At 44.8% G+C, this 13,332-nt stretch overlaps 1 protein-coding gene across 1 annotated transcript in view; it reads right to left on the bottom strand.

Annotated features, from left to right (window-relative positions):
• Positions 1-13,332, bottom strand: part of B4GALT1 (beta-1,4-galactosyltransferase 1) — a 414,930-nt gene that overhangs the window by 105,956 nt on the left and 295,642 nt on the right. Inside the window, exon 4 of the mRNA XM_078676516.1 lies at positions 11,098-11,220. Coding sequence (XP_078532642.1) covers positions 11,098-11,220 — 123 coding nt within the window. The remainder of the gene's footprint in view (positions 1-11,097; positions 11,221-13,332) is intronic.

The raw sequence follows: 13,332 nt of genomic DNA, 5'->3' as shown, positions 1-13,332 counted from the left end.
TCTGAACTGAATGTAAAGTGCCCTATCTCTGGGTTTCCTAATGAAATCCAGGTAGGGTTCAAGACGATGTACTGTCTTGTGTAGACGGAACTCATCTGTCAACCTGCCCAGGTTGGTATCTCTAGAATCTTGGGCATCAACCCATAACCAATAAGCTCTCTTAATTTCCAGTTTTGACACTGATACACCTGACTCCCATGCAATATTAAAACCAATAGCCAATAAAAGCTTCTTTACCCTAGTAAGCCAGGCTATTTTATGAGACCCCTGCATATTCATAACTTCTCTAAGGCCATCTGCATAACTAGATAGCTCAGGTGTACGCCACAAACGGGCCCAATAGAGAAGCGGACGCAAGATAACAAGATCTTTAATTGATCGCCGACCCATATCGCACTGAAGTGGTTTAGTTGGAGTACCCCTGGGTAATGAAACGAGCTCTCTAAAAAACGTATTTTCAGCCGTAACAAGGGGATCAACATTGTTGAAACCCCAGAGCTCAGCTCCGTACAATACGCTACCTACTGCTTTTGCAGCATAAATCTCCAGTGCAGGTGCTATGGGTCTAGATATTGAGGCTCTGTGTTCCCTCCCAATGACTCCCAGAACACGCTTGTGGTTCAAGGCCATTTTCTCAATGTGTGGGTGCCATTTCAATTGATCAGATATCCTTATCCCTAGATAGTCAAATGTTTTAACACGCTCTAGGGGCACCTCGTCAAGTGTAAGTGTACAGTTGGCTTTCCTGCTAGGGTTAAAATAAAGGAGCTTGGTTTCAGTTGTATTAATTACCAAGCTCCTTAGGTTACAAAATGTGCAAAAGCGATCTAAAAGCTTCTGGAGCCCCATTGGTGTTTTAGATACCAGTAGCGTATCATCCGCAAAGAGCATGGCAGGGACTTTGACTCCAGCCAGGGTCGGGGCATCAGCATCAATATCAGACAAAAATGAAACAACCCCATTAACAAACAGCGAAAAGAGGGTCGGCGCCAGGACGCATCCCTGGCGGACACCTCTATTTACCGGGATTTTGTCAGTTTTCTGCTCCTGTGTACCCCACCGTATGCATGCATAATTTCCATCATGCATGCGGGCCAATAAATTCAGAATGGGCAAGGGAAACCCAATCTCCTGCAAAACCGTCCACAGGCGCTCTCGGAGAACCAGGTCAAACGCGGTCTTTAAGTCAATAAAGGCCAAATACAGACCGCCCTTGCCAATGGTTACTATCTTCCAGTGCAACAAAACCAGCCTAAATGCCTGGTCTACAGTGTTTGTGCACGCCCTAAAACCTGCCTGGAATTGGGAGATGATGTTGTTCTCCTCTGCCCATGAAAGGATCCTCTCCAGAAGAACCCTGCCAACCACCTTCTGGCCAGCATCAATGAGGCTGATTGGACGATAGTTGGCAGGGTCTCCCCTTGGTCCCTTCTTATAAATTGGGATCACCTCGGCCCCTTTCCCGGAATTCGGAACCCGAGACCCCTGTAGGAGGGCATTAATCAAAAGGGAGAAGAACTTAGCCCATTGCTCAATATTGCTGTAGAATAGATCACCAGGGATGCCATCCTGCCCCGGTGCCTTCCCAGATACAATTTTGTTAATGGCTGCCTCTACCTCTTTTTGCCCTACAGGATCAATGAAGGACAAAGTGTTTATCATGGGTGGTGTGTCGTGTCCAAGGGGCCCACTGTTATCTATTACCCCTACCCCTTCATACAGACTCCTAAAGTGGTCAAACCATTCACCATCAGTAATATGATTGGGTATTGGTTCGGTGTCGCCACCGTTAGAGCTTCTGACCAAAGCACAAAACCGCTCACCGTTTTTAGACTGACTAGCCACCTTCAGCTCCTCCCAATGGGAGTCATCCCAGGCCCTCTTTGCCACCAATAGAGCCCGTCTGTACTGGGATCGGGCTAAGCGAACCTCAACAGCATCACAAGTTTTAATGGCAGATATCAATTTAGATTTTGCCCCCCTACAGTCCTGATTATACCACTTAGCTGCAGGTTTCGTGCTCCTGGGTTGGCTTATGGCCCGAGTATCAAGGAGAAGCGCGCCCATCATATCGATTGTTTCAGCGTAGATTTTATCAGCCTGACAGGGTCCCAATTCATTGATGCAAATTAAGGAGAGCTTCTCGGTCTGGTCTCTTACAATATCCCCTAGGGCACTCGTTTTTTGTTCATCTAAGATGAATTTTTGCTATTTTATGAATCTTCTACAATTGGAAGGTATTATTTCCCTGGTCAGCATCCTCGGTCTGCTATTAGACTGAGGCTTCCCATTAAACAGCTGATTCCGCATGCAAAGGGACAAGGGATTATGGTCGCTATGGATAGATGGGATGACAATCATGTCACTCACATATTTCCATAGCCTCTTGTCAACCAAGATGTAATCTATTCTGCTAGGGCAGGAAACCCTATTGTAAGTGTGGGCTCCCGAAAAATCAGATGGCGTGCGCCCGTTAACAGCTACCAGGGCATGCTCCATTATTAGGGCATTCATTTGAATGACAATCGGTGTCCATTCTTTAATTGGCGCGATCGTCAGTTGCCGTATGCCCCATCTAGCATCCTCATCATGAAATCCTCCAGCGCCATCCACAGCCAACGGTTCGAAAGTACAGTTAAAATCGGCGGCGATTAGGGACAGGGAGTCAGTGGGGCAACTTAGGAGTAAATCTGCTAACGCAGAAATGGTCGGGGATTTAGCCCCCCCTTGCAAACCTCTGGCATAGATATTAAAAAGCTCCAGGGTCACTGTAGCCTGAGGATCCCTAATCGTTAGCCTCATCAGGTCCATTGATGTACTATGGTGGTGGGTAATTTTACAATTTAACGCAATTTTTACCCAAATTAACAGTCCGCCTGACGGGCGACCCCGCCCAGAACAGATAGCTGGTATATAAAAGGAAGAATAGCCAGACTTATACATTGGCTCAAGGCACCAAGCTTCCTGGAAAATGCACAAGTCATATTTGTCAATAAGGTTATTCCAATCAGGAAGCAATACTTTTTTGTGCAAGCCCGCTACGTTCCATGAAATGATGTTAAGGTTACCGTTATAGCCATTAATAGGAACAGCATCAACATGTAGCGAGACTAACCCCTGGACAAAATCTTTGTTGCTACCCTCAGTTGGAGTCAAACGGCAAGCCAATACAGGCACTATAGGCTCCATAAGCCCGTCATTACCATTTCCCACTAGAACAGTAGAGTCCAGAGAGGTCATCAGGCCCGACGAGTGGTCTAAGCCTTGGACATTATCCTTATTACCCCCATATGTTAGGGTATCCAGAGTTAAGAATTGGGTGTCATAAGGTTCTGGTAACCTGAGGTGACTATTTTCAATGGTTCTAGTGGGAACAATTGAAACAGGAGAAACCCCTACCTGTACCGGAAGTCAATCAACAGCTTCCAGCCCGCTGTACCGGTTTTGGCAAGGGATAAAAGGTGGGACAAACTCGGGGCCTAACCAACCTCCGCGATTCCGGTTACCCCCAGGGCTAAATCTCCCAGCTCTCCGTTGTATTAGAGTCCAACCGTCATCTGCGGGAGGAGGAAAACCGGAGGGGTAAAAATAAGACAGTGGTAGTGCTAGAATGGGAGTTCCTGAACCATGACTTTTCCAATTACAAATGTGTCCCACTGTCCTGGGATCGTCAAAGTTGACTAAGATACAGTCTCCCCTAATGTCCTTGTCTGAGTGTCCCACCCATGAGACCCTTTTGACCACTTTTGATCTATTAAGTGTTGGTTTGTAGTTTTACTATTTGGTAAGAGCTGCTGATGAATTCTTTCTCAATACTTTCTTTCTAGTTAAACAAGAGACAGACCTGAGGCTCTCACAAATTCCTAATTGAATAAGGTAAAATCTTAATTCGGCTAAACCCAAAGTTCTATCTTGTGGGTAACATAGTTTCACTGGGGGATTTAACATAGATAATGAAGATCTGTTGTCGTCATGATTACGAGATTCACCCTGCTTGAAAATTTCAAGTGGAATGGCTCCACCTCAAATGACCAGTAAGTAGCTTACATTAAAGAGGGTAATAAATACTTGGGCAGTGACTCCGCTATCATGGGGCCTTTTAAAATATTTTTATGGATAATCCATTTGGGCCCTAGGCCAGTCAGTCAAGAATACTTTATTCGGTTCATTACAATAACCATAAAAGTGTACTACAAAATTCATCAGACTCAAGACCATAATTAATTAATAAAAGGGTAGGTTAAATTGCAAACCTTATCACAGCAAATTCATATACAAATAAAATGTACATTATAAATATTATAGTTAAAATGATAAAAAAACAGCAGAAAACCAGATTAAAAATAGATTAAACAAGATACTGAGTCCACGGACCTATATATGCCACTATGTACAATATGTCCAATTAATTTTCCTCTTCAGTCTTAATGCAATTGTTAAAAAATTTGCTACGTTGAAGATATCCCATGTTGTCGACAACAACTGTAAATATAAGAGGGCAGGCTTAACTTGTCTAAAGCCCTTGTCCTTAATAAGGGGAATAATACATTTTTTGCGAATTTGACACAAATGTTTACAGAAAAAGATAAAATGCATAGTGTCTTTAATTGAGTAACCATCACAAGAACAAATCTCCAGCTCCGAGTCTTTAGTCCATCCTGTGCGATCAGTGAGGAGAAGGTGGAATTTATTCAGTCTAAATTTAGTCAATAAAAATCGATGGTTCATATTGTTAACGAGACTCAAATAAGGTTCTATGACATCAGTGGTGATTAGCATTTGGTGGGCCCTAACAGTTGGTTTACATAGTTCTTTTTCTTCTCTATCCAGAGATACCAACTGTTTATATGTAACTTTCGCCCATTTAATGTCCCCTTTCAACAGATTATGCGGGGAGTGATACAATTCAGGTCGACCCAATTTTGCTGCCAATTTTTGAATATAGTTCAGCCAGGGAATAGAATGTGCATGGTCCAAAGATAGGCAGTGCCTCAATATTTCATGGTTCAGCTCTAATTCAGGGTTCAGCCATATTGAGATCCACTTCAGAAGCGGAGCTAAAGCAATGCGATCCTCCAGGTAATCAACCCCACACTCTTGATGAACAATGTATCCTGGAGTGGACTGTGGGACACATAACAAAGATTTCAAAAATTTGTCCTCCATCACCTGTAAAACCTTAACATTTTTTAGCCCCCACAAGTCAGCTCCATACATCGCTATGGCAGTGCATTTAGCATCATAGATTTTCAGCACCGCCTCCATAGGCTTCACCCCCAATTTACGAGCAAAATCCCGTACTGCCACGATTGATCTGGCAAAGGCATTCCGTTTGGCGGCCAGCTGGGGTAACCAGGTAGAGTTATCATCAAAGATTACCCCCAGATAGGGAAATCTTGTCACCCTAGACAAAACATGTTCTTCGCAAGTCATGGTCTTAATTGTTTTCGGTTTACTCCCCACAATCATAACATGAGATTTAGGAAAATTAACACTCAGATTCAGTCCCTTCATAAAACTAGAAAATGAATTTAAAAGACATTGCAGCCCCACAGCTGTTCGTGCTATTAAAGCTGCGTAGTCGGCATACAATAGTGCCGGAATGGGAAATTTGCCGGCCCTTGGTAGGTCTTTACATGCATCAGTTAGAACGACCCCTAATTCATTAATGTAAAGTGTAAAAAGTAAGGGGGCCAAAATACAGCCCTGCCTAACACCATTAATGATCGCGATCTTGCCTGTGCTATTTCCCAAACGGTCATATCTAACTGTGGCTGAAAGGTCCCTATGTAGGTCAGCCAGGAAATACACAATGTTTTTGTCAGCTCCTAACTTGAGAAGCAGATCCCAAAGCTTGGACCTATTCACTCGGTCAAAAGCCGAGGAAAGGTCCATGAATGCTAGATACAGGGTACCTCGTTTGGCAATGGTGTATTTCCCTATTAACAGGTAAAGGTTGATGCACTGGTCTACTGTGCCACGACCTTTCCTGAACCCATATTGTAAGCATGAGAGTGTTTCTGTGTCCTCCAGCCAAGATGTTAATTTGCCACGGACGACGCGACCTAGCACCTTTACTGAGGAGTCGATGAGGGAAATGGGGCGGTAACAACTTGGATCCCCCCTATTTCCCTTCTTAAAAATGGGTACGATGACAGATTTGGACCAGGTGTCCGGAATACCTGCCATACAAACCCTGTTAAAAACATTAACTAAAATCCTAACCCAGGTCTTAACATCTGACTTAAAGAGTTCAGCAGGGACGCCATCGGGACCTGGTGCCTTATTACTGGTCATCTTCCCGATCGCTTCTGCTACCTCCAACTCAGATACCTTTAAAGTATAGGGATTTAAGAGAGGGGTCACTATGTTCCCCTCCCCACAATTTTCCCCTTCATAGACTGACTTAAAATGCGAGCACCACGCCTGTTCCTGGATGCCACAATCTAAAAGGTCATTACAGGAGTCCTGAAAAAAGGGTTTATTTACGACGGCCCAGAATTTAGCACTGTTCCTGAGCACGTCAACTGAGGTTAGTTCTTCCCAAGCACCTTCCCTAATTTCTCGTCTTCTGGTGTCCAAAGCTGTTTTATATCTTTTCCTTAGCACGGCCACCATGGCCCTATCCACTGGTTTGCAATTAAGGGCAGCTTTTAATTCTTGGTTGGCTGCTGAGCAGTTGTGATCAAACCACCCTTGTTGAGCAGACGCCTTAGCTTTCCCTGTTTGACTAAGATCTGAATAAACCTGGGCACAGATAGTTGAGTAAGCCGCTAAAACTTCCTCATCCTCTGCCTCCAGATTCATACAGGTATCCAACTCAGATCCTACTGTGGATATTAGGTTAGTATGGAAGTCTCCCGGTATGACCCTACTCCATCTCAGTCTGCGGGCCTGATCTGTCGGACGAATATCCGATTTGTACATTCTATTTCGTGCTGTCATGGACCTCAGGACCAGATCCGTCAGAGACAGAACTACTGGGTTGTGGTCACTACAGTGTGTCCACATGGGTGAATACTCATGGATCCTATCCCCAAAAGTTAAACTAATAAAAATATAATCAATAAATGAATGACAACCATTCCCCTTGAATGTGAGTATCTCCTTATCCCTCATGGATGGGAGCATCAAACCATTATCTGCCAGGATTGTCTCGAGGAGACCGCCCTGTTCAGAATGTTCAAAGTGGACGTCACCCTGTTCAACAGGGCCAAATGAGTCTAAGGACGAACACTCGTCCGGACAACCATGAATATTAAAATCACCCATAACGATGAGGAAACAATGGCTGTCATTTGCCTCCTTGTAATTTTCCAAAAACAAATTTAAAATGCCCAGGTGCTCGGTCGTGGTTACTCTGTCATATGAATTATAAAAACTAACTATTAAGATCCTTCCCACCCCACTTGAATAGATTTGTACAGCCAAAATGTTCCGAGAACCGGTGTCTAGTTGGGTATATACCCCTTGGATAGTGGCTGCAATTAGGATGACCAAGCCACCCTTCGGCCTTCCCATGTGAGATTTAACCGCAGGGATGTGGTAACACACGTAGCCATCCAGGCTCAAGATGTCACCCGTGTCCCACGTTTCCTGAAGGCCTATTATGTCATGCCGATTAATAAGCTCCCTCCATGCTGGATCATTGAGCTTATTTTTAAGACCAGCCACGTTCCAGGTCATTAGTTTTAGAGAACGATCTCGATGACCTGGTGTTTCTGCCATTCTGGATATATAAGGATCCCTGGAGCCTATAGGTTCTGCCGTTGTCGTAGCATCATGGGCGTTAGTCTCGACAAAAGGAGCAAGATTCATTTTTTGACTACCTAGTCATTCATTGTCGTCCAGATTTGAAAAAATATCAAATCTATTTAACACGGGGACAGTGAAGTCATAGGGCAATCTCCTTTTGCCTGAATTACTATTCGGTTGAATGCTCTGAGGTGGTGGGTAAAAGAAGGCCAGGGGGAGTAGATTTACATAATCTTGTTCAATTCTAGATGACCCCGCCTGTCTCAATATGTCCTCAACCAACCTTGGGGCTCTAATGCTTACGACCACACAGTCCCCCACTAGACTTTTATTAGTATTACCCACCCAAGGGACCCTTCTGACCATTAAAATATTATCTTCCAGGTATTCTCCCAAATCTGTTTTACTAGACAAGTAGAAAAGTGTTTTATTTTTTAACGAAGACCAGTGTTCGTTTTGACCCTCCTTAATTTTTGGAACATTGGCAAGAATAATGGTGTGGGGGCAAGCCTCAATTGGTAGGTTTAGAGATAACTCTCTCTTTTTGAGGGGCTGTAAATGTGGGCCTGATCTCCCTTCTGGGACCTTGGAACCCTGCTTCACCCCCGAGATAGCACCAGACACTTTTGGGACCTGAATAGGGATATTTGGAGCTTTGTTTGGGGATATCTCTACAGAAACCAGAGACTCTATGGGGACAGCAGTACATACTGAGGGCGTAACCAGACTGTCATTACTAACCTTGCCTAGGACAGGAGCAGCATCAGACACACCTGATACTCCCTTATGTTTAACCAAGAGGCTCCCCAATCTTTTTATTTCAGCGGACATCCGGTCTAATTTAGACACTAAAGGTTTTATGATGCCCTTTATCTTCAGATCAATCAGGGCTGCCAAATGGTTGAGCTGATCATCATCCAATTTAACAGTATTAGATCCTACTAGTTCATCATCTGCATTTTCTAAATTTTTAACAGGTGTGATGGGGGTGACTGGGGTAACTGCTTTATTTTTTGTTGAGCGGGTACCCATGCGTTTCAACTGTGTTTTTCTACAATTTCTGACCACTCTTGGTGCGGGGGTAGGAGGATGTTGGGCTATAGAATCCGGTGTAGCCTCCAAGTCCGACTCAACAGATTCAGGTAGTTCCAAACCAAGAGGATCGTTATTTTCAACAATGCTAGGATCACCTTGGACCGGAACAGTCGGGGAAGGGGAGCACATAATGAGAGGCAAAGAATCACTACTTAGCCCTAAAGACTGCCGTCTTTCGGTGTTAATTTTCTTGACCACCTTTACTAAGTAGTTATCCAGGGTACCGAGGACAGATGGAGCACTTAGTGATGACATATTGCTACCTACTATGAGACACACCCAATTTATGTTAGATATAAAGCACCACCACTAGCCGTTAGAAGATGAAATACGTATCGGTACAATTTCCAACCTTAATTCACGAACATAAGTTAGTAATATCTCACTGTGACTCTAGTAGACGGGAATCAAGTCGACCTCCTCTTCCTAGGGCCAGGGTCTGTGGCCCAGCCCAGCCTCGCTCTGCCCCGGACTGCCACAGACTGCCCCGCCCTTGTCCCGGGCTTCTCCCGTGCGAGACTCGCGGGGCGAGAGGCGTTCCGGCCTTTTCACGCGCCTCCGGGCGCTGTGCTGGCGTCACTGACGCGCCCCAACCGCCGGGGCACCTGGGGATTGCAGTCCCTGCCCTCGCGGTACTGGCGCTTCACTGCCGTTCACCTCACGGCGCTTGAGTCCCCTGATGTTGCGTTGAGCCGTTCCCCTCACGGCTATGGACCTGCTGCCAACAAGCGACGCTCCCGTTGAGCGCTCGGCGCTCCGGCCTTTTCACGCGCCTCCGGGCGCTGTGCTGGCGTCACTGACGCGCCCCAACCGCCGGGGCACCTGGGGATTGCAGTCCCTGCCCTCGCGGTACTGGCACTTCACTGCCGTTCACCTCACGGCGCTTGAGTCCCCTGATGTTGCGTTGAGCCGTTCCCCTCACGGCTATGGACCTGCTGCCAACAAACGACGCTCCCTAGGCATTGGAAGGGGCCTTATTTAATACATACTTCTGCCACTTGTTCAACTGTTATTGTAACTGGCAGTAGCTTGAGTCCCCTGATGTTGCGTTGAGCCGTTCCCCTCACGGCTATGGACCTGCTGCCAACAAACGACGCTCCCTAGGCATTGGAAGGGGCCTTATTTAATACATACTTCTGCCACTTGTTCAACTGTTATTGTAACTGGCAGTAGACAACCACTTTTCAGTTCTTTATATGTATGCTGTATTTGTACAGTGTTAATCTAACTGAAAGGAAGAAGGGCAATGTACATGATTAAAGGCAAATATAAGAGTCAACAAAATGTTTGAAAGGGTAGCTGAGGAGAGTAAGTGAACTTTTAATGCAATATGTTGTAGTAGGCTGTGAAGAAGGTGTGGTTTTAGCACCGTAAATTAGAGGAGCCATGGGGCGATCCACATGAATATGGAGAGACAAGGTAAACAAATGAGTGAGTAAATAAAGGTCAGAACCATTGAACTGTGCTTTCAAGTCGGTAGCCACTTAAGAAAAAATAAGTAATTAACATTCACACATTCTTTAATCTTAGGCCATGCTTTGTAGTAAAAATGGACACATGCGAAGTTGGATATTGATAGTTAACATACAACCAGTTTGATTGTCTACATGTTCTTAAGATGCTCATTTTATTTAACGTCTTCCATGCTCGTGACGGAACCGTTCCGTCACGAGCCACGGGTGGGCTGTGCTTGTGACGGAACGGTTCCGTCACGGCCCCGAATTCCGCGCCTGCGCTGACGTTCTGAAGAACGGGCGTGGCCGTGACGGAACCGTTCCGTCACAAGCACAGCTCACCCGCGAGCCGTGACGGAGCGGTTCCGTCACAAGCACGGAACCGCCGCGTGGCCGCCCCACCCCCTTAGCGCTGCGGCAGAATAGCCGCCGCAGCGAAGGGGTTAAAGCATGGCAAGTACCTCCGGAGTAACATTAGTTTGAATGTTGCTTCCCGTGCTTAATTTGTGCCAGTGGTTGCATCTAATGGGCACCGGCAGGTATTTTTGGGGACTGGGACCTATTTTTAATCATCAGACTGCAAACCACAGCAAGAGAGAGGATGAGAAAAAAGTAAGAAATAATAATGAAGAAAGAGATAGGAAAACAGGAACAAAAGATTAACGCAGGAATGTAAAAACAAGCTTTAAATGGTTAAGCACTGGTTACTGCCTGAGAAAAGGATACTGCTTAGACGATTGCGTTTTGTTTTTTTCAAAAGGCTGTAGTTCATTGCAAACGATTTAAAGTTTACCTGTTATATATGTCATCATCTTCACCTCCCCATCCCCAATAATTGTTAGGTAGGCCGTTAATCCTTTGGTACTGAGTCTTGCTTAAAGCAGACACACCTCCGAAGAACTGGTTGTATGGCAACCTAGATGGACAAAAACAATAATCACAAAAGGTTAACCAGATTTGCGTTTTAGTACAGCTTAACAATATTTGCAATTCTACACTAACAAGGATTCACAACACATTGCATGGTGCCACCTACACGGCTTCCAACTCATCCCTTTTTGTTAGACTGTTGCAAAGGTATAAATGTTAAATGTGGTAATTCTGCTTCAATGTCCAAGTATGTGCAAGTTAGTCCAATGTCTAGGTCCGACTTCGGATAATCTTATGGTGAACAGAAAGAGAAGGAAAATGACAAAAATATTAAACTGAAAATCATGTCTGATGTGCCACCGTATAACCTTTCGCCAATAAGTGCAACTGGTGAAAGACAAACAGTTTCAAAATGGCTAAGAGTGGCAAATCATCAGTACACATAAAAGGAGCAACAGGCATTGGCAATGCAAAAGGGTCTGACTTAAAGCTGAAAGTGTCTTTTCGGTTACCAATGGGCTTAGGCCGTACTTAATTTTGGGTTGGTGGCTGCCACCCGCACTTATTTTTGGGGATCAGCACTTATTTTTCCTGATTGTGTTTTTCTCTCACTTACTCTCGGAAATGTCCAAACAAGGGAAAGACGAGGGAATAGAGAGATGGAAAAGTCATCACAAAGAGAAAGCAGGAACCTGAAAGAGTGAGATAAGTGGGCGGGGAGTGACTGGTTGTTGATTAAAGATGCATGAGGTGCATTTAAGATTATCAGCCTTGATATTTGGCAGGCCAGTGCCAGCAGCTTCAGCCACTGGCGCTCTCTTTTAATTTCAAATTAAGCACTGGGTTTAGGGGCTCACTGAGTCATATGCATGCATTCTGTCAACTACTCATCTTTGCACTTATGAATCCATTCACTGGCTCATTCTTGCATTAACTCACTTACATGACCACAATAAAACAAACACAAACTTAACAAAATATGTACAATAAATCAAAAGAAAATAGAAACCATGCCACCTAAACATGGCAGGCACTTGCTTGCGGTAACAAAATTAAACAGCAGTGGGTCGCCGTATTACTATTGCTTTGTATGCACTATATTGATGTTTTGAAGTTCCAAGATGGCTGCTGCATTTAGAACCAACATAGAAGCAGTAGCCAGGCAGGATACAGCGTACTGCAAGTGAAAGGAACAACAAGCAAGTGGCCTATTAGCACTGTCTGAGCTGTAGTGTGCTTTAGAAAACGAGAAGAGGGGAAGAAATTAAAAGGGTCGCATAAAAGGAAAACACTGGAAAGCTAAAGGACTGGCCCAGCAGCTTAGAAACAGATTCACACCGATTCTCAGGCAGATGTGCACATGATCAGACAAATGTCATTACTCAGGGCAAGAGAGTCAATGGCTTACGCGGGATGACCTATTGCCATATGATGTCATGGGTGGAAGCAGAATGTATGTATATACGACTTAGAGATGCACCACAATAACCCAAAAAGAACATGTGTAGTGGAAACAGTCACAGCCAACACATTTCGTCCATATAATGGACTTCTTCAGGGTAGGTGTATTCACTGGGACAGTGCGGCCTAACATCCTCATTTTGGTGCGGTTAAAATGTATGACCCCTGAGATGATGCATGATATTAATAGTCAAGGGATATGGTTAATCCGTCTTCATCGTCCACAGTGATGCCAGGTAGCTGCTACAATAAAAACAGGCCTGTAGGTGGTCTTGACAGTTGAAGGCTAATCAAATTAGTAAGGGTGGTGAGGCAGGCCAATAGGCTCTGTGAAACACTACAACTGGTGTATGACCGGCGTCAGTCTGCTGCACCGCTCTGTCCTGCAGAAAATCAGACATTCTATGGACAAAACGCATTGACTGTTTACACTACACTACACGTGTGATAATTTACAAAAAAAGAGAGAAAAAAGAAAATAAAGACAAGAATCATTACCTTGTTCTTTTTTAGGTCAAGCCTAGAGTCTGCGTGCATATGCTGCTCTGAAAGACTTTATGTATCTACAATTGGGCTTGAACCAAGCCCATCAATGGACACTCGCACTCTGCTGTGCCAATCAGAAATGCTGGCCCCCTATTGGTGGATTGATTTCCAAAGTCCCGTTCTTGGTTTCTTGTTTGGAGCCCAGGCAATT

Source organism: Lissotriton helveticus, chromosome 2_1 (genome assembly GCF_964261635.1).
Source record: "Lissotriton helveticus chromosome 2_1, aLisHel1.1, whole genome shotgun sequence".
NCBI classification, from domain to species: Eukaryota; Metazoa; Chordata; class Amphibia; order Caudata; family Salamandridae; genus Lissotriton; species Lissotriton helveticus.
This window is presented reverse-complemented; position numbering and strand designations above follow the sequence as displayed.